Consider the following 27862-nt stretch of genomic DNA (forward strand, 5'->3'; position numbering starts at 1 on the left):
ACAAAATAAAAAAAGAAATAGAAAAAAAAAAAACAATCACATCTTTGCCTCCCAGTGGCACTGTGACCTTGGACAAATAAGTACTTTAGAATCCCAGCTTCTTTATAGCATCTTCTGTCTATTTGAATATTTCACGGGTCTATTTTGAGCGTCAGTGGGTTAGGGCATTTGGTGTGTTTTCTAAAGCTCTGAAGTGCTATGTTCTTAGCTTGACCCCTCCTGCTGCTTTGATTAATGAACCTCAGGTGACTGTCCTCACTGGCCCAGTGACAGTGACTATAGGACCACCCCGTGGGTTGCAGCTGGCAAGGCACATCCTCCCTATCCTTTCCCTGTGATCCAGAGTTCTTGAGATGTAGGGGAATTAAAATTCCATAATACCACCGACTTCTAAAATCTCAGGACATTATCAAAAAACTAATCTAGATTGATTTTTAAATATATTGTTAGCTTTAATCAGCAGTAAATTCATCAAAATCAACCTAAATATGTTGATCCCTTACATTGAGCAAATGCAGTGATGACTTTTAAGGTGAGCATTATGGACCCCTTATAGAAAGGAAGGTTCTTATAAAGCTGTCATTTCATTAGCTTATGAAATGACAGATTTATAAGTTGCATGCAGTCAAAAATTGATGGCCACTCTCTGCTGTCATATTTTAAATGGAGGATTAGCCAATGACCTATTTATCTCTTTTTGTACTTTGGCGCAAAAGATTCAGATATTCTGGTTTGGGATGAAAACTAACCTTTGTTCCCTGATGAAACATGCTTGTACTGAATATCCACCTTGAATTCTTTTCACTGAAAGTAACATTTATTGTTTTAGGGGGCGTAAGAGAAATGAAATGAATAAAAAGGGCCTCAGATATTCATTGATGCTTCATGCTCAACTAAGTGCACACCACTACCTGCAAACGTCAGAGAGACTAAGGGTCAAGAAATAGACCCTTTAGGGTCTATAGATAGAAATAGACATCTTTAGGATGCAGCACACTGTTACATATAAATAAATTAGTCTGCAGGTGTGTTTTCACTGCTTCCTTATGAAAGCTTTGCCTTATTGAATTTTCACAGACTCAGGAAAAAGTATGTTTTATTTAGTTTGTTTTTAGATGAAATGGTTTGAAACAAACAGTTGGTTAATTTGGGAGAAATAATGAAAGATTAGAAACCAAGAATGACTTAATTGTTAGGAAGTACAGTAGTCCCTCCTTATCTGGGGTTTCACTTTTCACAGCTTCAGTTACTTGTAGTCAACTGTGGTTCAAAAATATTACATGGAAAATTCCAGAAATAAACAATTCATAGGTTTTAAATTACATGTTGTTCGGAGTAGTGGATGAAATCTCACCTGCTCCAGTTCTGTCCCACCTGGGATCCCCAGCCGTCAGCATCTGCTCCTGACACCCAGCCATCAACATGGCTTGATGATCCAGGATGACATGGAGCAGATGATCTTCCTTCTGATACATCGCCAGAAAGTCAGTAGTAGCCTAACATTATGTCACAATGCCTATATCATTTGCCTCACTTCATCTCGTCACACAGGCATTTTATCATTTCATGGTCACAAGAAGAAGAAGGGGGAGCGCAGGATAATAATGTAATTTGAGAGAGAGCAAGACCACATTCACATAACTTCTATTATAGTATATTGTTATAATTGTCCTATTTTATTATTAGTTATTGTTGTTAATCTCTTTTTATTTTTTAATAATTCTACAGCATTTCTATTTATTGATTGATTGGCTGTGTTGGGTCTTCGTTTCTGTGTGAGGGCTTTCTCTAGTTGCAGCGAGCAGGGGCCACTCTTCATCGCGGTGCACGGGCCTCTCACTGTCGCGGCCTTTCTTGTTGTGGAGCACAAGCTCCAGGTGTGCAGGCTCAGTAGTTGTGGCGCATGGGCCCAGTTGCTCCGTGGCATGTGGGATCTTCCCAGACCAGGGCTCGAACCCGTGTCCCCTGCACTGGCAGGCAGACTCTCAACCACTGTGCCACCAGGGAAGCCCTGTTGTTAATCTCTTATCGTGCCTAATTTTTTTTTTCTTTTTTGGTTGCGTTGGGTCTTTATTGCTGCGTGCGGGCTTTCTCTAGTTGCGGTGAGTGGGGGCTACTCTTCATTGTGGTGAGCGGGCTTCTCATTGCGGTGGCTTCTCTTGTTGCAGAGCACAGGCTCTAGGCACGTGGGCTTCAGTAGTTGCACCACTTGGGCTTCAGTAGTTGCAGCACACAGGCTCACTAGTTGCAGCATGTGGGCCCTAGAGCACGTAGGCTTCAGTAGCTGCGGCACGTGGGCTCAGTAGTTGCGGTGCATGGGCTCTAGGGCACACGGGCTTCAGTAGTTGTGGCCCATGGGCTTAGTTGCTCCATAGCATGTGGGATCTTTCCAGACCAGGGATTGAACCTGTGTCCCCTGCATTGGCAGGCAGATTCTTAACCACTGCATTACCAGGAAGTCCCATGCCTAATTTTTTTTTTAAATGAGCAACTTTATTTACAGTTGAAAACTTAAACACAGAATCTTGGCTTCTGAATCGGTGAGGTCTCTTGATCAAATGGGGCAGCAGCAGGCAGGCAAGCAAACACAGGGGCCAATCCAGATTATCTTACTCAGGAGCATCACCCTGAGCAAGGGAAGGCCTGATTCAGTCTTCCTCTGGACTGCATCTCTCCACACTGTGAGATCACCACAGGCAGCTTGGGCTTATTGTTGGGGCCTGTGGGAACATTCTCAATCCTTCTCATCACCAGAAGTCCATCAATGATTTTTCCAAACATCACGTGCTTCCCGTTAGCCAATCACATTTAGAGCAGGTGATGAAAAACTGGCAGCCATTTGTGCTGGGACCACTGTTTGCCACGGAAAGCAGGCCTGGAGCTGAGTGTCTAAGCTTAAAGTTTTCATCTGCAAACAGCCCCCGGTAGATACTAGTGACTCCAGTACCATCTCCATTAACAAAATCTCCACCCTGAATCATGAAATCTTTTATGACCCTGTGGAAGCTGCTCCCTTTGTATCCTGTTAGAACCCCATCTTTTCTGAATTGTCCATTGCAGAACTGCCTAAAATTCTCAGCCATCTTAGGCACAACATTTTCAAAGAGCTCCATCTTCATGCAGCCAACTTCCCTTGTCTTCTACCCAGTCCTTCCACAAGCCAGTGGCTAATTTAAAAAAAAAATATATATATATATTTATTTTGGCTGCGCTGGGTCTTAGTTGTGGCGTGTGATCTTTTAGTTGCGGCCTGCAGACTGTTAGTTGCAGCATGCATGCAGGATCTAGTTCCCCGACCAGGGATCGAACCCGGGACCCCTGCATTGGGAGTGTGGAGTCTTACCCACTGGACCACCAGGGGAGTCCCTATCATGCTTAATTTAAAAGTTAAATTTTATCATAGGTTTGTATGTATAGGAAAAAACAGTATATAGAGGGTTTGGTGCTATCCACAGTTTCAGGCACCAACTGGGGGTCTTGGAATGTATCCCGTGTGGATAAGGAGGCACTCCTGTAATGGTTTTCTCTTCTGTTCTTCATTCCGTGAAGAAACCAAGACACTCGTGTCCAGGAGTATAGGTCGCCTTCTCTCTGATTTGGCTTCTGAAATTTAATGTTAATTTCTGTCACTGAATAACTAAGCCCACATTCAATTTCTTTGAAGAGAATTTTAAATCCAAATCCCATGGGAGAGAAGTTAAACAGGAATCTGAAGAACTTAGTATCTCTTCTGTGCTTGCTGTGAAAAGGAGCTGGGTTATTAATTTAAAGAAGCTATTTTAGTTTCCTTAATAATTATGGGAAAGGATACAAGTTTTGCCTTGTATTCTGAAAAAGTTCTTTTCGGTTTAGAATTTCTTTTTAAATTTGGAAAAGGTTTGCTGGCACAGACAAAACTCAGGGAAGAAAAATTCATTATTACGAAACTCAGACAAATACAGGTTACCTACAAAAACCTACAGGATTAAGGCTGTTGAGTTTGAAAGTTTTGGTATAATTTAAATTTCTCTCAATTTGAGGAATTTACAAAGCTCATTCATTTTGAGAATTGGCATCTCAGAAGTGGAATTAGACCTTTAGAAAGAAAGTAAATATTAAATGGTATTTTAAAGCCAGTTCCATAACCCAATTCCTGCTATAAAAAGTAGTTTAGCTGCTGTTTTATTTATAGATATTTTTCCCCAATGCTTTTGGCATTATGTTTGCACCCAAAAAGTTTTCACTTACTTTTCCTTTTTGTTGGTTCATATTTTTATTTATTTTTTATTTTTATTTATTTATTTATTTTTGTTTTCGGTACACGGGCCTCTCACTGTCGTGGCCTCTCCCATTGGGGAGCACAGGCTCCGGACGCGCAGGCCCAACGGCCATGGCTCACGGGCCCAGCCGCTCTGCGGCATGTGGGATCTTCCCGGACCAGGGCACGAACCCGTGTCCCCTGCATCGGCAGGCGGACTCTCAACCACTGCGCCACCAGGAAAGCCTGTTTCATATTTTTAAATGTACAAAGTAGCATTTTATATATGGATTAATGAGGACTAGATTTTATAAGGAGAGAGCAAAATAGAATGGAAAACTTTTCTTCATAAAATTCATTCCCAGGAAATAAGAGGGGCAGTAAAATGGTCCAAATAGAACAGATTCAGCTAGGGTATGCCTACACAAAGTGGAGTAGACTCCATAATTGAAATGTTTTCAACTGTGGCAATAGCAGATGAAGGAGATATAGCCTAATGGTGATAAAAGCAACAAAAACAACAGCAGCAGCAGCAAGTACTATTTATGCCGTGAACTTATGTGCAAAGCACATAAGGTCATCTGTTATAATAACCCAGTGTGGTAGGTTTTATTATCCTTATTCTATAGAGGAAGGAAATAAGGATAAGGAGAGGCTTTATGATAAAGCTAATAAGGAAAAGTTAAGATCTAAAAACATTTCTTTCTGCCTCCAAAGCCATGTTCTTAAGTATAAGTGAAGAATGATAGGTGTATTTTAAGGTACATTTTGTTTTATACTTTGTAGTGTTAACATTTAAAATATAATTTATTACCTCTTTAAGGGCAGGGGCTTAGACCTTTAGCTAATTGAATTTTTCAGCCAAGTATAGCTCCAGCACAATGTTAATACTTCCATAAACACAAAATTAAAAATCATTCAGAAATGTTAACCTCTTAAAACTTATAAAATCGGATAATCTCCTGAAAGCTGTGAAATGAGAGCCTTCACACTTGAGAAGGTAGAATGGTTCCCCCCAGTTAAAAATGATGTAGATGATATTATGCAGTAGTTTGAAACCAAGATAGAAATTTTAGGGTTCTGTATAATAAATACTGCTGATGATTATCTACTTAAAAAATAGGAACTTCCAGTTCCTGTTCTGGCATCTAAGTAACTTAGTAGTCACCACTCCTGTTCTCACAATAAGAAAGTGAACAAACTGAAAATCAACAGAACAACAATTTGTTCACAATAATAATAATGTATTTTAATAATAATGTATTTCATAATTATAGCTTATGGATGAATGAAATGAATGATAGCAATGTTTTAAAGGACAGGAGGGAGAGATAAGAGTACTCTGTCATAGGGTACTTGCACTACCCGTGAGGTGGTATAGTGTTATCTGAAAGAAGCCTTGGATTAGTTGTAAATGTATATTGCCAACTCAAGCATAACCACTAAAAAGGGTAAAAAGAGAGGTATACAGTCAGCTGTATCCATGGGTTTCACATCCGCACATTCAACCTGAATTTGCTGATGTGAAACTCATGGATACAGAGGGCTGGTTGTAATGAACATGCTAGGAGAGGAGAAAAAATGGAATCATATAAAAAGCTTAGTTAAAACCAGAGAAGGAGGGACTTCCCTGGTGGTCCAGCAGTTAAGACTCCACGCTTCCAATGCAGGGGGCCCTGGTTTGATCCCTGGTCAGGGAACTAGATCCCTCATGCCACAACTAAGAGCCTGTATGCCACAACTAAAGATCCCGCATGTTGCAATTAAAAAAAAAAAGATCCCGCATGCCACAACTGAAGATCCCACATGCGTCAGTGAAGATCCTGCGTGCCACAACTAAGACCTGGCGCAGCCAAATAAATAAATAAATATAAAAAAAATACAGAAGGCAGAAAAAGATAAGACAAAAAAGAAACAGCAAGGACAACAAATAGAAAATGTAACAACTATGGTAGATGTTAATCCAACTATATCAATAGTCACTTTAAATATTAATGGTCTAAGATACACCAGTTAAAAGACAGAGACTCTCAGATGGGATTAAATGAGACCCAGCTATATGTTGTCTATAAGAAACCTGCTTTTATATATATTTTTTGCAGCTTTATTGATATATATAATTGACATATATAGCATTGTATAAGTTTAAGGTGTACAACATGTTGACTTGATACACTTACATATTATGAAATGATTACCACTATAGTGTTAGCTAACATCTCCAGCTCCTCACATAATTACCATTTCCTTTTTATGGTGAGAACATTTAAGATCTGCTATCATAGCAAAACTGACTTCAGAGCAAGGAAAATATCAGAGATAAAGAAAGACATTCCATGATGATAAAAGGACGAATTCTTAACAAAGACTTAAGAATCCTTAAAGTGCATGTGGTGACAGTGGTTCTTTTTTTTTTTTTTTTCACACTCATTATGACCTTCTGAGATACCAGCACCAGCTGCCCCATGCCATCTTCACAGCAGTTTGGGTCCCAGCTCTGTGCAGCCCCTTTCCTAAGCATCGGTTCAACCACTTTCTTTTGCTGCTCTTGCAGTTACTATATCTGTGTCACCTCAGTGCTTCCTTTTTGCCTTTTTAGTTCTCTAATTCCTTATTTAAATTTCCTTTATTAAAATAACTGACAAAAATTAACTCAAAATGGACCATAGACTTAAATGTGAAATGCAAAACTATAAAACTTCTAGGGGCTTCCCTGGTGGCGCAGGGGTTGAGAGTCCGCCTGCCGATGCAGGGTACACAGGTTCGTGCCCTGGTCCGGGAAGATCCCACGTGCCGTGAGCGGCTGGGCCCGTGAGCCATGGCCACTGAGCCTGTGCGTCTGGAGCCTGTGCTCCACAACAGGAGAGGCCACAACAGTGAGAGGCCCGCATACTGCAAAAAAAAAAAAAAAAAGCTTCTAAAAGATAAGAGAAGGGGCTTCCCTGGTGGCGCAGTGGTTGAGAGTCCGCCTGCATATGCAGGGGACACGGGTTCGTGCCCCGGTCCGGGAGGATCCCACATGCCGCAGAGCGGCTAGGCCCGTGAGCCATGGCCGCTGAGCCTGTGCGTCCGGAGCCTGCGCTCCGCAAGGGGAGAGGCCACAACAGTGAGAGGCCCGCGTAATGCAAAAAAAAAAAAAAAAAAAAAAAAAAAAGATAAGAGAAAATCCAGGTGAACTTGGTTGGGCTTGGCAATGCCTTTTAAAATACAACACCAAAAGCACAATCCATGGTCAAGACATCTGTACAGACACCTCACCAAAGACAATATACATATGGCAAATAAGCAGATGAAAAAATGATCAACATCATATGTCTTTAGAGAATTTCAAATTAAAACAATTCGATAGCAATACACACCTATTAGAATGACTAAAATCCAAAACACTGGCATCACCAAATCCTGGTGAGAATGTGGACAACAAGAACTCTCATTCATTTTTGGTGGAAATGTAAAGTGGTAGAGCTGCTTTCGAAGACAGTTTGGCACTTTCCAATAAAACTAAACATACTATTACCACATAATCCAGCAGTTGCATTCTTTGGTATTAACCAGCTCTCCTGGTTGGAACACTTGGAAGATTAATAAATTGCCTGTTTTTGTTTTCATATAGAATATATAGTGGACTTGTTCACACTCTGAATCTGAGCCATTGTTGAATTTGATATTTGATTTCTTGTATTTGTCCAAATACCCAAGAACTATTAGTCCTGTGTTCTGACTTTCACAAGGAAATAAAAGTTTCATTCTTTCAAGAAGTTACTGCATGTGTGACCATGTATAGATAAAAACAGTATTTCACTTAAATGTGGAAAATGGACAATTAGCTAGAAAGCCATTCTAACTGCACACTGGGTCAAGTTCATAGCTTATGAAACCTACAAATTACCACCTTCAGAGTTGCTTGGGAAGGTAGTTAAAACATGACTGTTAAGTTCACAAATGATAAGGATTGCTATATGAGACACAGTGATTATCTTAGATGATCCCACAATATAGTTGCTGAGATAGGACTAACCTGAAATTAGAAGTTGTATATAGAGCAATGGGTGCTAAATTTAATGATAAAGATAGTAATTGCTATGGGATCCTGATGGTGGTTTGCATGGTTTGTGGCTCTAACCTCAAAGACGCCCTTTCTATTTCTTAGCCTTGTTTCTGTAGATATTTATATATGGTGGATTGTAAATGAAGAATAAGACTTCAGGTATTTTACACTCTGTCTTGGCTCACAGGTCTAAGGACATTTGAGTGGGGATGGGCCAAAATGGGGTGTGGAGGCACATCTTCCATAGAACCAACGGCCTTGAGGGAAGAAATGGAATGGATGTCTCTTGGTTTGATTTTCTTACTTCCTGTTTGTTACCTATATGTTTGCTTTTATAAAATTAGAATCATATTTTATATTCTTTTTTCATTATGTAAAACATTAAGAATGTTTTTGGAGGTCACTAAATGTTCCCCAAAAGAGGATATTTTAGTAGTTACACTCAAATTTATATTAACAGCTCTATTGTTATACTTTTATGTTGATTTTCCCTTGCTATTATTAATAATGCTATAGTGAATATCCTTGTTTCAGTGTATGTATAATGATTTGATGAAATTCCTAGAAGTGGATTTTTGGGGTGTGTGCCTCAACATTTTATCAGCTTTTGATAAATATTGCTGAATTATTCTCTAGGAAGGTAATTTCAATTATAACCCCATAATGATATTTAAAAGTATCATTTTCAGTCATTGTTGATAATATGGATATTATACTTAATTTTTTTTTGGATAATCTGCTAGGTGAAAAAAGCTGTCGTGTTTTTATGCTGTCCTGGTTTTGATTTGCATATCTTTGATGACAATGGAGTTGAATATTTATTGGTTGTTTGTATTTTTTGTGATTTTATGTGTTGTTATAAGTATTACTATCATTATTTGAATGGAATGTTTAGTATTTCATTTCCAGGTGTTCTTTGGTCATGAGTTGTATAAGAGGGAGAAAGAGAATGTGCAGGATTGTGGTTGACACGTGAGCTCTGGAGGTAGGCTTTTTGGATTTGAACCCAGCTTCCTGAGGGATCCCCCAGCTGCTGGTCCCCAGGCAAGAACTTGATTGGCTATAGCTAGTAGAATACATAAGGAGGAGCATCTTAACTCTGAGTTACGGGAGTAAAGGTGGATAAGGCTCTCAGAAAGAAAGTAACCATGGCTGGCAGCTTACCCCCAGAACCCCTTCCTAAAATAAGGTGTGAGTCAAGTGCTCTGTTGATTGACTGTTTTGAGACAGCTCTCTAAAACTTACAGTCACGGTTTCCCACAAAGTCACCTCATTGCAAATGAGGAGATAGATCCTATTGAAAAAAGAGAAGGGAAGAAAGGGTAAGAGGGTATTTCTAACATAATCTAATGGTTTTGGAATCTTTACCTGTGATATTCTCTCTCAAAAGGTTATTGAATAATAAGGCACAGTATGCCTGACATAAATTGAGGAGATGCACTCTTATGAATTGTCTTACTGGAAAAAAGGCCAAAAATTCCATTTATTTATTTTGCCTTCACCTTTATTTTAACTAACAATTTTTGACCTACCTATCAATTTATTCCATGCTGGGCTTAAGAATTTAGCTTGTGATTTTGAAGTCACTCCTATTAAAATAGTAGTGGCTTTCCTCACTCCTTCCAGAGACCTTGTCAAAAAATGTTATTTTTTCCACCTCAGGTATAGATTTAGCCTACAAATACTGAAGTGATAATTAGGGCTTATGCAAGATTGTTTCATTTGAAAAATTAGCTGCTTTTTTTTTTTTAAAGATTTACTTTCCAAATCTTTCTAGTTTGAGAGTATAGCTAAAAAAAGAAGGTATGTTAAAGTCATGGCTTACGTAAATGATTTAAGTAAGAAATGTGTGAGAGGAAAAATGAAAAACATTACTCATTGACCCCTTTTGTGTTACTGGTTGTATCTCTTTTAAATGCATTTTTGCACGTATCATTATTGTAGCTTGAGCATCTAGCATATGTCAGCCTCCTAAAATTAGAATATATTCAAATTTCTCAGTGGCCTTTTCTCAGGCTCCTAGAAAAGCCAGGTGCACAACCAAAAATTAGTAAAAGTGAGAGAATGTAATTGCCAAGGTGTTGAAAATTTCTTTCTGGTGAGAAGCCACTGTAATCAAAAGAAACTGCCCTATCTAGCAACATCAGTTAAGGTGGACTCTCATGTGAGATTTTTGAAGTATGAAGGAAATCACATTTCTTTTTTGTTCAGATTAGATGTTGCCATTTCTGATAGCTCTTCCAAAATTAGGTTCCTCGTTCCATAAAATAAACATTTCACACTTCTTTCTGCCATTCCTGTTCCTATGTACACGAAATTCTTTCACAGGTACCATCTTTCCACATTCCTCCATAGAACATATCCTTCCCTGACTCCAGGCCTTTGCCCTGGCCATTCTGGCTGCCTGGAATGCCCTCCCCGTCCTTCTTTCTGTGGCTCATTTTCTGCCTTCTCACCGAAGCTTTTCCTCTGTTGTAGCATTTATTACTTTGTTATATTGTGGTTAGCTGTTCGCCTGTCTCCTCCAGTAGGACGGAGCAAGAGCCTCGTGGGACCTTGTCCTATTCATCTCTGTATCCCCAGTACAGGACCACAATGCCTGGCACATAATAGGTGCTCACTGAATGATGTTTGAGTCACTTAGCCAGAAGGTTAAAATATAAGCGTCACTTTGCAGGCTTAGAAATGTTCTGCCCATTCTAGTTGATTGCCATTATCCTGCTGTAGTCTATAAGAAAGTAAAAAATGCCTTATGCTCAGTGGTTCTTCCTGACGGTTTTATAGTTGAGGTTTTTGTTGGGCCTTGCTTTGAGAGGCTTGATAATCTACCACCAGGTGTTCTGTAATTCCCTTCCTTATTATGGTGACTAGGTTCCTCTGATTTCTCTGGGATCACTAACTCATGATGTGCCTTTTAATGCTGGCTGGAATAGATAGTGTGTCTGATTCAATAGGCTTTTATTGCTCAGCTAAAGGAGAACAAGCCATATGGTAGTTAACTAGATTTGCAAAAGATGATAAATTAGTGGCAAATAAACTGGCCTTGTAAATGCAACAGCCTGGTTAGTCAGGAGAGAATTGGCATAGCATATACACAAGTGCAGAGAAGTACTGAAGGTTTACTAAGTGGCATGGAATTAAAATCATGTGTTGCATTTAACAAAGTACACCCAGTAAAAGGGGATTGATCTAGGGCTCAATAATCCAGAATAATTAGAAAGATACTGTAGGATATTGTATATACTTTGAGGTCTTTGTTGTGGAACATCCAGCAACTGATGTAGACTTACAACATATAAGGGCTAGAAAGAATATTAGACATCACTTAAAGTTCAACTTTCACATTTTAGAGATGAAATGGCCTTAAGTGGCTCGCATAAGAACACAGTACAAGAAGATATTAGACCTAAAACCCAGAATCTACATCTTTTGACCCCAAATGCAGTTCTCTATATCATACTCTGTTATCTCATTTTTTTAAGGATCGCAGAAGTCAGTGAAATACATGGCATTAGAATCATGTGGACAAAAATCCTTCTCACAAACTACTGACATCGTAAATTACTCTCTTCTATCAGTCACAGCCACCTTTTCTTTAATGGGAGAAGGGAAATTCTGTCTAAAAGATCAGTATGCTTCTTTTTTTTTTAACATCTTTATTGGAGTATAATTGCTTTACAATGGTGTGTTAGTTTCTGCTTTATAACAAAGTGAATCAGCTATACATATACATATATCCCCATATCTCCTCCCTCTGCGTTCCCCTCCCACCCTCCCTATCCCACCCCTCTACATGGTCACAAAGCACCGAGCTGATCTCCCTGTGCTATGTGGCTGCTTCCCACTAGCTATCTATTTTATATTTGGTAGTGTATATATGTCCATGCCACTCTCACTTCGTCCCAGCTTACCCTTCCCCCTCCCCGTATCTTCAAGTCCATTCTCTACATCTGCGTCTTTATTCCTGTCCTGCCCCTAGGTTCTTCAGAACCGTTTTTTTTTTTTAGATTCCATATATATGCGTTAGCATACGGTATTTATTTTTCTCTTTCTGACTTACTCCACTCTGTATGACAGACTCTAGGTCCATCCACCTAACTGCAAATAACTCAATTTCATTTCTTTTTATGGCTGAGTAATATTCCATTGTATATATGTGCCACATCTTCTTTATCCATTCATCTGTCAATGGACACTTAGGTTGCTTCCATGTCCTGGCTATTGTAAATAGAGCTGCAGTGAACATTGTGGTACATGACTCTTTTTGATTTATGGTTTTCTCAGGGTATATGCCCAGTAGTGGGATTGCTGGGTCATATGGTAGTTCTATTTGTAGTTTTTTAAGGGACCTCCATACTGTTCTCCATAGTGGCTGTATCAATTTACATTCCCACCAACAGTACAAGAGGGTTCCCCTTTCTCCACACCCTCTCCAGCATTTATTATTTGTAAACTTTTTGATGATGGCCATTCTGAGCGGTGTGAGGTGATACCTCATTGTAGTTTTGATTTGCATTTCTCTAATGATTAGTGATGTTGAGCATCCTTTCATGTGTTTGTTGGCAATCTGTATATCTTCTTTGGAGAAATGTCTACTTAGGTCTTCTGCCCAGTTTTGGATCGGGTTGTTTTTTTTTTGATATTGAGCTCCATAGCATGTTAGCTCAGTTGGTTAGAGCGTGGTGCTAATAATGCCAAGGTCGCGGGTTTGATCCCCAACATGCTTCTTTTAATTGTCATTCTTAACTTTTCGAATATGGCGTTGAGTTTTGGGGATGAGCTATGTATTCTCAGAAGACATTTTATTTTTTATTTATTTTTTTTTTTTGCGGTACGTGGGCCTCTCACTGTTGTGGCCCCTCCCGTTGCGGAGCACAGGCTCCAGACACGCAGGCTCAGCGGCCATGACTCACGGGCCCAGCCCCTCCGCGGCACGCGGGATCCTCCCCGACCGGGGCACGAACCCGCATCCCCCGCATCGGCAGGAGGACTCTCAACCACTGCGCCAACCAGGGAAGCCCCTCAGAAGACATTTTAGATTCGGGACCTCGATCAGCTTTATTCACTGTAGGTTTCAGTGATTGCTGTGAATGATAACTTCAGAGTTAGGACTGGTTTCCTAGTGATGACTAGAGGCTGAAATTCAATTTGTTGGAAAAAACTGAAAACTGAAGCCAAATCAGGCCTCTGTACCCGACACCAAATTAACTTTTGGAGACAGAGTTTTGGGTAAAGTAGAAATGAATAGCTTTATTGCTTTGCCAGGCAAAGGGGGCCACAGCGGGCTAATATCCTGAAACCATGTGTCCCCAGGTGGGGGGGTAGTGAGAAGTTTTGTAGTAATGGTTCAAAGAGGGCATGATCAGCTTGTGGACATTCTTCTGATTGGTTGGTGGTGAGGTAAGTGGGATTCAGCATTATCAACCTTCTGGTTCCAACTGGTCTGGGGTCTACATGCTTGTGGGCAGCATATCATTAATTTCTCGCCTCTAGTGGAGGTTTTAGTACCTGCAAAACAGCTCAAAAATACTGTTACGGATATCCCTTGATGGGGAACCAGGACTCCGCCCCAAGGCTGCATTATTGTCTCTCTTGACTGTTCCTCCCTTGTCTCTGCATTCCCTTCCTTCCCTAATTATCAACCGTTTGAACCTGCCTTTTGGAACGCAGGGAAGGTCCTGGAGGCGGAAACCTATTTCCTGTAATCAAGAAATGGGGAACACTGAAAGACTTTTGCGCCCAGGAGCCCCACAGGTCCTGCTCGGTATCAAAACAAGTGATGCCAGTAAAACTGATTGTGTGTCTCTGCCAGTTGTCCTAAGGGAAGAGTCATTTGATCTTAATGCTAAAATCACAGTTGAGAATGTGATGAATATGTTTGAACGTCTTTAGGACTTAAAGTTCTAGTTTTAGAAACTGAGCTACAGAGAGAGGAAAGAAAGTATTTTGTTTTGAAGTTTATTTATTTTTGCATCTTATGACTACTTTATTACACTAAATCAGGGAAAACAAACATGGCATTTTAATTTTCTTAATGAAATAAATAGGATTCCACTTTGCTTACTGCTTCCTAGAAATGAAAACATACTGAGAACATTTAGAAGATTAAATGACAAATAAAACTCTTATTCAAAGTGGCACATGCTAAACGATTTTAAATTTAGGAATTGAGCTATTCACAAACTGAATTCGAGTCACAGTCCCTGTGGGTTAAGCAGCTATTATCTGTGTTCTGGAAATGTTAGAGTTTAACCCAAGTCTTCTTTGCAGTTTGTGTATTAAATACTGTGTTCTTGAATTATAAACAGCTCCAAGGATGATTAACAACCCCCAACTGAAGGAAACAGTCTTAAAAAGTAACCTTTTAAAGTTTTAGTTGGCATCTCTAATAGGCAGTTTTTCTGTGGCTGTAAAACCCAACACAAACTTTTTTTCTCTCCTTGTTTCTCCATAACTCTCTTCATTGAAAAATGTTCCTAGTTAATTCTATTAATTATATCACGTCTTGCTGTTTATCTTGGAGTATGTGTTAATGGTGTAATTTTTTTCTTACTATTATAGATAAGGCTGGTGCTTTGAATGAATGCGTTAGAAGTATTTTAATTTCTTTGGGTAGATGTACTCATTTTAATTACTTCTTTGGATTTGCTACAGCCTTAATAAGATTTTCTTTTAGAAAAAGATAGGACAAATAAAATTGGATATTTATAATACTGCCTGCATGTTATTAAATCACATACTTAGTGAAGGTTGGCATTTTTTGGTTAAATAAAAAGTGAGAAGGCAGAATGCCATCATGGACTAGACTGTTTGGATGTCGTATTAGTGTCAGTGGAAATGAAAATAATACCATTAACTGCTTTTGAATTTGTTTAAAAATACTTCTTCCATTCTACATAAACTACTGGGATAGTCCATGAAGTGAGTAATACCTACGTTTTTTAAATCCGTATGTCCTATTTTGCTGCTAGTCACAGTTTTAGTAAATTAGGTTATTTTAGGTACAGCTTTTCTTCTAATGAGTTCAAACTGCTTCATCCATTTTCCTTCTCATCTCATGTTTTTAAATGAGACATCGTAGGGAGGAAGAACTGCTTTTGTTTTGTAATGAGGGACATGAGGTCGAAGGTGATTATCATCAACTCTGATGTTGGACAAGTGGAGAAAGGAAGGGTCTTTTGTTGTTCTCTGGGTATCTCTGTCACGTTATACTGTTTTTGCTGGTGGTTAACTAAGCCCTTTTATTTCCTAGAAAATATTACTAGGCCAGGTATTATTTTATAATATTAACTTTGATCCGTGCTTAATTTCATTCACTTAATTGGCTCATTTTATCTTCCTAACCAGTAGAGACCATTTTCTATCTTCATTGTATCAGCTATTCTTTCTGGCCTGTGTCACTCTCCAATTTGATAAACGTACTGTTTAATTTTTATAAATTTTGTTCCAGAGACGATGTAAAGTAGCTTATAAGACACAGAAAATATACAAGATAACATCAATTAAAAGTAGGGGGCTTCCCTGGTGGCACAGTGGGTGGGACTCTGCCTGCCAATGCAGGGGACATGGGTTCGATCCCTGGCCCGGGAAGATTCCCACATGCCACGGAGCAGCTAAGCCCGTGCGCCACAGCTACTGAGCCTGCGCTCTAGAGCCCGTGCTCTGCAGCAGGAGAAGCCACGACAATGAGAAGCCCGCGCACCACTCTCTGCAACTAGAGAAAGCCCGCACACAGAACAAAGACCCAACACAGCCCCCCAAAAAACCAAACAAATATATAAATAAAAAAAAAAAAGTAGGGCTCTACGAAGAAAGAAAAGCAATGGTGGGGCTTTAAAATGGAGCTAGAACTAGATGGATGAAAAATTATACTGTAATGGCAAACACAAGATGTCAAATAAAAATTACTCATTTAGGGTCTTCTCTGGTGGCACAGTGGTTAAGAATCCGTCTGCCAATGCAGGGGACATGGGTTTGAGCCCTGGCCCGGGAAGATTCCACATGCCATGGAGCAGCTAAGCCCATGCACCACAACTACTGAAGCCCACGCATCTAGAGCCTGTGCTCTGCAACAAGAGAAGCCACTGCAGTGAGAATCCCACACACTGCAATGAAGAGTAGCCTCCGCTCTCCGCAACTAGAGGAAGCCCACGCGCCAGCAACAGACCCAACACAGCCAAAAAGAAATAAATAAAATAAATAAATTAAAAAAATTTACTCATTTATATAGTTGATAGTACATATAATTTTTTAATTTAATTTTTATTTTATATTGGGGTATAGTTGATTTACAGTGTTGTGTTAGTTTCAGATGTATAGCAAAGTGATTCAGTTGAACATATACATATATCCATGCTTTTTCAGATTCTTTTCCCGTGTAGGTAACTACAGAATACTGAGTAGAGTTCCCTGTGCTATACAGTAGGTCCTTGTTGGTTATCTATTTTATATATAGTAGTGCGTATATGTTAATCCCAAACTCCTAATTTATCCCTCCCTCCCACCATAGTACATATAATTTAAAGGAAACTAATGATTAAGTGAAGTACAACTATTCTTGCTATTAAAACTAGACAGAATTTTATCTTAGGCACTGTTTTAATTGCAAGAAAGAACTCTTTATAACTGTGGTATAAAGATACAGGTTTTCTCTAAGAGCATACTCTTCTTGGAGCATTAAAAAAGTGGTTGGGCTCCTAAATCATTGTCTTTTTACCCAAACTTTTGATAAATACTTGGAGGTCATGAGCCTGAGATTGTCTTCTCTGACACAGATGGGAATATATCTGTTCAGAATTGCCTGTTGCACCCAGACCCTTGCCCCTTAACCATAATGAACTCAGGATATGTTCCCTGTCTTCATTTAAGGCCTTGATAAAGACATTGAACAGGATAGGACCAAAGATGTCAAAGCACTAGAACAGGGGTTCTTTTCTAATCTGGGGTCTCCCTGAGGCCAGAGTGTAGAAATGGGCAATGGTTATGGACAAATCCCCTGTCATCTTAAGAGGGACTTTATAGGTCAGGAAATATTTTTGTGTGAGCAGATATCGTAGCTTTCATCAGATTCTTAAAGAAGTACATGTTTCCCCCAAAGTTAAAAGCCGCAGCATCAGCGACCTCTAAAACTTGGTCAAGCCATCAAGTACTTCTTTGGTTCTTCTGTTATCTACCTATCTGTACATCAGAATGGGCTCCCTGTTTTCTTCACTGTTGTATCTAGTAGGTGCTTAATTAATATTTGTTGATTTAAAGTGAATGAAACCAAGTCACATTTTCCCAGTATGTCTATAAAACTCTAACTTGAGGGAGTTGGTCAGGTGCTTTGTGAAATCTTACCCTGTGCTTTTCTCTTGGCCCACCAATGAGCTAGCTAGATCTGCAAGTTAATGAAGTTCATTTGGCAGGGTTTGGTGTGGGGAAAGACTTGTATTGGTGTCTAGCAGTATTCTTTTCTCTGCTTATGACCTTATAGGGCATTTGTTCAATAATCCTTTTTTGGGGGGGGGGCGGTGGCTGCACCACACGGCATGTGGGACCTTAGTTCCCCAACCAGGGATCAAACCCGTGCCCCCTGCAGTGGAAGTGCAGAGTCTTAACCACTGGACAGCCAGGGAAGTCCCAATAATCCATTTTAAGACACTGTTGTGAATCAAGCCCCAGTTTGAAAAGGAGTATATTTGTGTATTTGCCTCTCTCCGTCTCCTGACATCTGTACCACTTTTTACTTGACTGTAATTCTGTGGCCATATTTTCAGGCTCTTTAAGAATCCTGGGATATAATTTTTGTGGGTACAGCCTAGAATTAATTTGGAGAATCTAGGTATCTCTTCTTGGAATTCAGTTCTTCCTTAGCCATATTATTTCTGCCCTTTTCTTCTGCCTGATGGTGAAGTCAGGAGTACAAGGGAATTGAACTGCTGTGCTTTATTCTGTCCTCTCTCTCTAGCAGTCATGATGGCCATGTCTGAACTCCCCATCATCAGCAACAACAAAATCACCCCAGAAACCACTCTTTCATCATCTTTAGTATTTGGACAGGACTAATCTCATTACAGTTTTGTACCCTTTGACCTACCTGTTAAAGTTTCACGTGACGTCCATTTGTCCTAGGTCATGTGTGTCTCTCTTTTGTATGAGCTCTTTTTTTTTTTTTTTTTTTTTTTGCGGTATGCGGGCCTCTCACTGCTGTGGCCTCTCCCATCGCGGAGCACAGGGTCCAGACGCGCAGGCTCAGCGGCCATGGCTCACGGGCCCAGCTGCTCCGCGGCATGTGGGATCTTCCCGGACCGGGGCACGAAGCCGTGTCCCCTGCATCGGCAGGCGGACTCTCAACCACTGCGCCACCAGGGAAACCCTCTTTTGTTTTTTAATTGAGGTATAGTTGATTTACAGTGTTGTGCTAATTTCTGCTGTACAGCAAAGTGACTCAGTTATACACATTTATACATTCTTTTTTTTATATTCTTTTTCCATTATGGTTTATTCCAGGGGATTGGATATAGTTCCGTGTGCTTTGCAGTAGGACCTTGTTGTAATAGTTTGCATCTAAATGTAATAGTTTGCATCTATTGTACTAACCCCAAACTCCCAGTCCATCCCTCTCCCTCTCCCCCTCCCTTGGCAACCAGAAGTCTGTTCTCTATGTCTGTGAGTCTGTTTCTGTTTTGTAGATAGCCCTTTTAAAATATGAGGAAACACATGGCTATCCATGTTATTATATTCTCTCTTTATATACCATTCTCTCATCGTCAAGATGATCCATTTTCATACTGTCAGAATGGGGGTTTTGAGAGCCTCACATCCCTCATGAATCCATCTGTCCTTTAGAGTTTCTGACCACTTGATCCTGATCCTTATTTTTTTCTCTCAACTTTTCAAAATCTGCTTTCCTTCAAAGAACAGGATACATTTCTATGTATACCCGGGATTCAGTTCCTGGTCTATTACAAATTCCAGTTTTACATTGTTACTTTCCCTCAGAGTTTCCATCATTTCTACTTTACCAAGCAGTTTATTCTTATTGGTTAGAAGTCCTGAATCATGGTTTCTCTCACTGTTTCATTCTGAAAACTAGAACTTGTCAGAAGGCAATATAGAATTTATCAGCAGAATATGATGAACAGAAGATGTTCAAATAATTGGCATCTCCCATGATATCACCATCTTACATCACTATCTTGTTTCTGAGTTAGTTTTGTCATTTCTGTTAAAAATAAGCCATCTACATCTTTAGTTTGGTGAGCACTCTGATTATATGGCCATTAGTGTGATATTATTTCTCCTTTTGAAGTCACTTTAAGTATATTTTACCACATCTCATCATAGGTCAGTGGCTTCCCAGGCATGTGCATATTTTCTTGACATAGCTTGTTCTTTTGTCAGCTTATTTTCACCGGACATTGGAGAATGTCCATTAGCATGAGATCCAATCTACAAGGTTTCAATGACTATGCAATTGTAGTTACAATCGTTTATAAGGTTGCAAATTCATTAATAGCCACTAATCTTTTCAGTCTTTGTGCTTTTCTATAGAGACATCTAAGACCCTATGTATCTGACCCAGGCCTTTTTAGCTTTCATGCCATTTTCTCCTATATGTTTGTACTAGTCAAATTACCCCTTAGCATGAAGCTTAAGAAGATGTGCACCTTCTTGCTCCTTTGGATATTTTGGGAGGGATGCCCTGCATGCTGAGCCCCCCTTTTGCTCCACACGTCCTCTTTCTCTTCCCCATTTTTCTGGGTTAAATTAGTATCCAGAGCACCTCTGCATCTAGCTTGTAACTTTTTCTGTTATTGCTCATTGCTTCCCTCTTCCATTTTTCTAGTCTTCTAAGGCTTTTTTTTTGTTTTTTGCTTATTTGGGATTACCTAGTGTTATAAGACTCTAGCCATTTTTGCTGTTGTTGTCTGCTTTGAAAATTTCTGGACAAAAGAAGAATATTCACCCTGAGGCTTTTCGAAGATGAAAATGACTCAGGAAAAAAGTCTGCAGTGTGATTCCTCCCCTTCCTCGCACCACAGGCCTCACTTTGTATTACACAGCGAGGTTTGCAGGTGTGCAGCTTTTTGCACTAACAACCTTCAGGGCTGGGCCCATTTTTGTGGCTATACCCGACTGAGGTTGTCAGTAAAATAAAATGAAAAATAAGAAAGTTATTGCCTTGCTGCTCCTCTGTTACCTTACCTGAGATATAATGTTCGCCAAGTAAAAACAAAAACACTTGTCACCTGAGGATCAATTCTTATCCTTCTCCGAACTTTAAAATACAACTTTTCAGAATTATAAAGTAGGAAGGGTGCAGGGTAGAGAAAGCAAACTTTTAAAACAAAGTTCAAATCAATAATAATTAACCTTTCCTAGCCTCTATTTTCCTGCTAATAACCAAAGACAAGTACTAATTAGAGAAGTCTCAAGTGTCTGGATTTCTGGATGTACCAGATGGTGCTGCATAAGGACTATGCATCGTGCCAGGGAGAAGCCTGGGTTGCTCTTAGCTACCACCTCTCCTCCATCTTGACCTTGTCCAAGGACACTTAAACATGCCCAATGCTTTGCACTGAGGCTTTTTCTTTGTTCTTTATTCTCTATCTTACCCACTTCTGATTTCAGGAGGTACGTTTCTGCCATGCTTAGTGAGTGCTCTTGTGAGCTTTGATTTTTACTTCTTCCTTAACAAACTTGTTCTATTCATCTTTTTCTTTTCCGATTTCCTTTGACTCTCATGTTACTGCCTGATCTCACCAGATACCCCCTCTCCCCCACTACATTGGTTCTTTCTCACTGTTCTTTCTCAAGATCACACAAAACCAGCACAGAAGCCTTCAATTCCTTCAATAGCTAGCATTAAGATAGTTTTGCTTCTTCAGTTTTTTTTTTTTTTTTTTTTTTGTAAAATCTTTTCACAGTTTGTCTGAAAACATATGTTTTCTCCTTTTGGTTTGTACTTCAAATATTTTCTTCCTCTGCAATGAACTCTGCTAACCAGCTCTGAGAAAGCTTTGATTTTTGTATAGGATTTTTCAATACTGTTGAGTGTTGATATTGTATTGACAAATGCTGCCCATGCATTTTTGACAATATGAAATTCATTCATATTAGGATGACAAAGCCTGGAACTGATTATGTTTAACCAGGTTCTTGCTTTTCATCAGAGTTGTTTTAGCAGGACACATTCTTTCACTCCATTTGTTGTGAAAGTCATGATGTAATTGCCCTTGGTAAAGAAACTTGGTCTTAATTTGGTGTTTCTTGTCAAAACTTTCTTTGGTGGAACCAGAAGAAAATCGCGATTGGTTACCATCAACAGTTTTGGTTTAAGTGAAAAGGGTTACTTTTTTTTCTTCTCCGATATGTTTCTCGCTCCTGCTGAAGGGTAGATGCAGGGAGACCAATTAGGAAGCTGATGCAATAATTCAAGCAAGAGACAGGAGGGTCTGAACTTTTGAAATAGCATTAGGTATGGAGAATAATTTGCATTATCTTCAGAAAATGTAAACAAAAAGTGTTTCCATACCTTATTTCATAATGTTGTAAGTGCTTTTAGAGTTTAGAAATCACAGTTTTTCTTAAGTCTCTATTTTCTTTTTAACATGTCCTTTTGGTACATGGCTAACTAAGCAATTTATCACATCCTCCACTTTTGTATTTCCTAGTTTTGGAAACTATCTACTTAATGTCTATTTCAGCTTTTAAAAAAATTTTGTAGGTTTTTCACCTCTTGATTATAAAAGTAAAATTAAACAAAAATAACTTGGCACTGTCACCCAGGGATAAAAATGATTAACATTTCAGTGTTAATTTCCTATGTGTTTTTCCTCTCAGTTTTTTGTAGATATAGAAATAATTGAGCCGAAGAGCATATCTGTAAATATTTATATAGAATCTTGCATTTTTATGAAGCATTATGTTATGAGATGTCATTAAATATTATGAGAGCCATAATACTGATTTATCATGTGGATGCACCATATATATTTTTACCATTATTCTATTGTTGATCCTTCAGGTTGTTTCCAACTCATTGTTATTTTAACAAATGCTGTGGCCAATATTTTCATGAATAGTAATTCTAAACATGTATCATCAGGATAAATTTTTAAAGTCAGGAACTTCTTTGGGGCTTCCCTGGTGGCGCAGTGGTTGAGAGTCCGCCTGCCAATGCAGGGGACACGGGCTTGTGCCCCGGTCTGGGAAGATCCCACATGCCATGGAGCGGCCGGGCCCGTGAGCCATGGCCGCTGAGCCTGCGCGTCCGGAGCCTGTGCTCCGCGACGGGAGAGGCCACAACGGTGAGAGGCCCGTGTACCGAGAAAAAAAAAAAAAAAAAAAGAACTTCTTTGAAGGCTTGAATCGAATAAGTGTAAAGATGCGAATGAACCTTAATGGCTGAAATTTCCAACTGGTTGAAGAGGTAGAAGTAGTGCTTAGCTGCTCTGCATTTCCTGTGTCCACCTCCTGTTTACCTGGTCACCACCTTGGTTGCATTGGGCTAGAAAAGAATCAATATGCAGGAAGCCTAGTAACCTGATGGATATGTAAAAAAGTGAAGGCCATGCTCTTGATATATCAGAGCATAGAGAAGTTTGGAGGAGAAGATATGGAGTACAGTGATGGGGAGTCCCCTTGCCTTCTGACTAATTCTCATATGAGTATAGATGGACATCTCTACACACTATTTCAACTTGGATGCCCACATGTTTATTGACTCTTCTTTGGAGTTTCTGTTTTATTTTTGTTAAGATCCTTCTGTTTATCAGACAAGATAACTTTTATCCATTATGTCCTATTCTTCTTCAGCTATTTAGAAGTAGTGCACAATAATGAAAATGACTCTTGTTAATCCCTGTTATTCTTTCATTGTGGAGGAAGTGTGGTGTGGGCATACATGGTAGAATAGCAGAAAGGAAGGTGGGTGCTTAACCTCAAAAACTTCTGGAGAGTTTAGTTACTAGTTTAAGGAGACAGTATAATACAACTCTCCTTGTACAAGTCAGTTCATTTGCAGATAGTTCTTTGCTTTGGGTATGACATCTATTAAGCTGAGCACTCTCAGTCTTCAAGACGATATTTTCTTGGCACCAGAAAGATAATTTTGTTTTTAATTAAAAATTTTTTAAATTAATTAATTAATTAATTAGGCTGCATTGGGTCTTAGTTGTGGCACATGGGCTTCTCTCTAGTTGTGACGTTTGGGTTCCAGAGAGAGTGGGCTCTGTAGTTGCGGCACACGGGCTTACTTGCCCCACGGCATGTTGGGATCTTAGTTTCCCGAATAGAGATTGAACCTGCATCCCCTGCATTGGAAAACAGATTTTTAACCACTGGACCACCAGGGAAGTCCCCAGAAATATAATTTTTTGATCTCAACGATGTTGACTGTAGTTTTTCTTGATCCTTGTTATTCTGAGGGGTTTTTTTTAAGTTGATGTAAAAAAATGAATTCTCTTCTTTAAAAATGAATTCTAAAATAGCAGACTAACTTGGGGCATTCAGTATTGCTATAAAATTCCCTTTTGCTCTGTGAATAACTTTAATTCTGATTTTTAGAATTTCCAGTTATTAGTTAATATTTCCTTTTTCAAATTTCCATATTGAAATTAATGATCAATCTTAAAGTAAAATTATTTCAGCAGTTGCAGTTCTATCACGATCCTAGAAAGCTAATTACAGGAATAAATAAAAATGGTTACAAATAGCATTTGTATCTATATTTAAAAAGCAATTGACCAAGCAGATGTTGTTACAGATTTTTGTCTTTGATATGATAAATTTCCCATTAATTTTGAAAATCTGGGTTTAAGGGATGTGCTTTCAGATTTTGCATAGTTGAGCTGCAATTTGTGAAAGTTCAAGCAGCTGTACTGACAAACCATTTGACAAATTTGTAACTGAGGCTGTTTTAAGCAAAGTTTTAGAGCTTTATGTTCTGTATTTTATGTTCAGACACATGTATTTGAATTTCTTCTATTTTTGTGGATCTAGAAGTTTGTATGTTTGCGTGTGTACTTATTCTTTCTCTCTCTCTGATTTATATGCATATTTGTGTGTGCATGTGTGTGTATATGTATATGTATACTTACATTGTATATCCAGCCTAAGTTGGATGTAAAGATGCATATACTTCATCTTTTTTTAATAAAAAATATTCAGTTTAAGCTCTCACTATGTAATTAAAATTTTTTCCTTTTTGCCTAGGTTGAAGAAATTGTGGATATTGGATCATTTGCCCCAGAAGACATTCATATTCCTAAGATTTATGTACATCGCCTTATAAAGGGAGAAAAATATGAGAAAAGGATTGAGGTAATTGACTTAGCCTGTCTGTCAGTATTTATGGACCTGACTGTTAGAGATATGTCCCTGGGGCTATTCTAGATGATAAGGAATTAGAGCTGAACAGGAAGTCTTGCTCTGAATCTTAATAAGAGCTTCTCATGTGTCTATCTTGAGGGGACATGATTGTCTGTGTAATTGTCCGGTTCAACAGTTCCTTGTGTATATCACCAAATTACATGCTTCTCTAGGCTGTGTCTTCTAGGCTTTTGTAACTGTCCTAATTTATGATGCATAGTTTTGGCTGGCTGTCCTACGGTGTAGAGAAGGATAATCAGGTCTTTGGTGGCCTTACCCTTGCTGGACTCTTAGTGTTTGAGTGTTCGGAACTGTCTATCTATCTTGAAGTCTTTGCACATTATAGAGTCCAGACAGAACATCATTTCCCATGAGTGTTGGGCTCTGGGCAGCTGATGGGTATGAGATCGTGTCAAGGAGTAGGTACCGGGAGCATTGGAGGTACTCTAAGGCTATTGAGAGCATGAAGACCAGCTGGACCAGAATTGATATCAAGATTCAGAAGTGTCTAGGGATCGGCAACAGAATAGACATGCAGTAAGAGATACCGTGGATTCAGAGATACCCTCTACCCGCAGACATCAAACAGAAAGGCATTCTGCAATCTAAAACTAATGTCAGCGGCCAGGGATCAAAAACGGGACATTTGCAAACAGGAACCAGAGTCTGTATCAAGGAGATTTAGTACCGGAAATAGTTTTCTGGCTGGTTTCTGGATATTTCTATGATTCCTGTGTTTCAGTTATAGCAAAACCAGTCTAGACTCTGCATGTGGAAATAGGCAATTGGCAGCAGTAATACCTGGTAAACACATTCTCACAGCCCTGCAAAAATAAAGTCCCAAGGTCTATTCCCTTTTCTTTATTCTGGCTCCATCCCAGAGCACCTGAGGAGAGTTCAGTTGCAGGAGTCTTAGAGTAACAGTAGTGGCACTCAGTGTGACAGTAACAGAGGATTATTTGCTTCAAAGAGACAGAACAATTATATCTTCCTCTTCAAACATCTGACCTCTTTCACTTACTTTTTATTTAATTAATTAATTAATTTGTTTGTTTTATTTATTTTTTAAATTTACTTATTTGGCTGCACTGGGTATTAGTTGCAGCATGTGGGATCTAGTTCCCTGACCAGGGATTGAACCCGGGCCCCCAGCATTGGGAGCGCAGAGTCTTAGCCACTGGACCACCAGGGAAGTCTTTTCACTTACATTTTAAAGAATTATTTCTGTCATCAAATTTTATCCATAGTATTCTTTTTTAAATTTAAAAATTCTCTACATTATATTGCAGATTTGCCTTATAGTAGTAATGGGAGAGAGTTTTGTATTTCAGTAGTGTTAAAATACAAAGTATACCTCAACCATGAATAATTTATTTCTGTTTATTTTAAAGCGTTTATCAATCCGGAAAGAGGAAGATGTAAAAACCACATCTGGTAAACCTGGAGATAATGTAAGGGAACGTATCATCAAGCGGGCAGCTCTTGAATTTGAGGATGGCATGTATGGTATCCTTTATTCCTTGCCCCGTGGGCTGGGCAAAGACGTAGCCCTCACTTTTTACATATTCATCAGGTTACTAGGCCTCCTGCATAGTGATTCCTTTCTAGTCCATTGTAACTTCTAAAGCAATTGATCAATTTTTACAAATGTGGCATATAACCTAAAGATATCAAGATAAATGAAATTAGAATTATAATCCTTTTGCCTTCTTGAAACAAAATGGTGATTGAAAATTTCCTTAGCTGTTCTCTAATATATAAGGAATTTCAGTATAATTTGGCATTTGGCTAAGGGTAATTGGGAGAAGAGATTACCCAAGGTGAGGGTTTCAAATCTCAGAAGTACTACTTATAACCAGTGCTATTTACTTTCTCTGTGTTCTGACATTTACATACTCACTGAAACGTAAGATCCAACTTCTTAACAACCTCTTGTTTCCCCTGACAAAGATTCTGTGAATGTACCCTTTTATGTCTGATGTTTTGTAAGGGTATTCAATGAATGATTCAGATTCTGCTGTAGATATTGAATACTTTGTCAAAAAAGAGGTAGGTTAAGATGGTTTAGTGCAATTAGCGTTTGGATTTTGAACGTGTTTAAATAACAGTGAGTCTATTCACCATTTTGCTGATTTTCAAGACATCAACTGTTGAACTATAGAATACAAATAATATGTGTAAATTCAAGTAGTGTATGATAAGATAAATATTTGTTGAATGGTGAATCCAGTAAAGCCATACTTAAAGGCCTGGGACAGGAAGTAGTAGAAACATGACATGTGTCTCCATTCTCTGAGCTTCCCCTAGTCCATAAAAATCTTCTTTCAGGGTCTTCCCTGGTGGCACAGTGGTTGAGAGTCTGCCTGCCAATGCAGGGGACACGGGTTCGTGCCCTGGTCCAGGAAGATCCCACATGCCGCGGAGTGCCTGGGCCCGTGAGCCATGACCGCTGAGCCTGCGCGTGTGGAGCCTGTGCTCCGCAACGGGAGAGGCCACAACAGTGAGAGGCCCATGTATTGCAAAAAAAAAAAAAAAAAAAAAAAAAAACTTCTTTCAGACTGATATTGACAGAACTGTTTTTTTACTTTCTTTTTACCTCCATCACTTCATTTTTCTTTATCTTTCAGTTTATACATTGGGTTATGGTGGGAATTCACATAGGGGAAGAGAGTATAATAGTGCTTCCTCTTCCACCTCCAGTATCAGCAAGGTATAGAGTCAACCAAGTGAGCTGAACAGGTGAAAGCTAGTCTCTGGGTTTTCTTCTTACCTCCAGTCAATTGATTTAACATTGATATTTTAACAGTGACTCTATGATAACGCTGATTTTTAGATATAATGGCTTCTAGGTATCCTTTATTCACTGTCATTGTATTGCCTATGAAAAATATTTGCAAGTCAGTTCATATAAATGGTCTTTCCATAGCACCTACTCTTTTTCAACCCAAATTACATAGGCTTTTTTCTCCCTGGTATTTGACTCACTAAAAAAATACTAAAGAACTGAGAAAATTATAGCATATGATGAAAGAGGGGGTGTATAAAACTTGTAATTTGGGTTGCCCTTACCTGAAAATGCCTGCTTATAACTATAATGGAATTAATACCTCAGTGTGTTCCATGCATCACTGTGAGAAATGAAGTACAAATAAGTCTACACTAGATTGTGATTTGGTAAGAGGTGAACCAAGAAGCTATCATCATAGCTTCAAAGACTTACT

The 27862-nt window shown here is 39.1% G+C and overlaps 1 protein-coding gene and 1 pseudogene across 4 annotated transcripts in view; one reads left to right on the forward strand and one right to left on the reverse strand.

The window, feature by feature from the left end:
• Positions 1 to 27862, forward strand: part of OXCT1 (3-oxoacid CoA-transferase 1) — a gene marked incomplete at its 5' end in the record, with an annotated part of 135116 nt that overhangs the window by 39868 nt on the left and 67386 nt on the right. For all 3 annotated transcript variants that reach the window (XM_079703433.1, XM_079703435.1, XM_079703434.1), the window contains 2 exons: positions 24486 to 24593; positions 26033 to 26147. In XM_079703433.1, the coding sequence (XP_079559559.1) occupies positions 24486 to 24593; positions 26033 to 26147 (223 nt within the window). The remainder of the gene's footprint in view (positions 1 to 24485; positions 24594 to 26032; positions 26148 to 27862) is intronic.
• LOC307052212 (peptidyl-prolyl cis-trans isomerase H-like) lies at positions 2623 to 10726 on the reverse strand (annotated as a pseudogene). Its single transcript has 3 exons — positions 10618 to 10726; positions 3470 to 3603; positions 2623 to 3140 (listed from the first exon to the last, which is right to left on the reverse strand). The product of its transcript is annotated as a peptidyl-prolyl cis-trans isomerase H-like (transcript).

This window comes from Hyperoodon ampullatus, assembly GCF_949752795.1.
Source record: "Hyperoodon ampullatus genome assembly, chromosome: 4".
NCBI classification, from domain to species: domain Eukaryota; kingdom Metazoa; phylum Chordata; class Mammalia; order Artiodactyla; family Ziphiidae; genus Hyperoodon; species Hyperoodon ampullatus.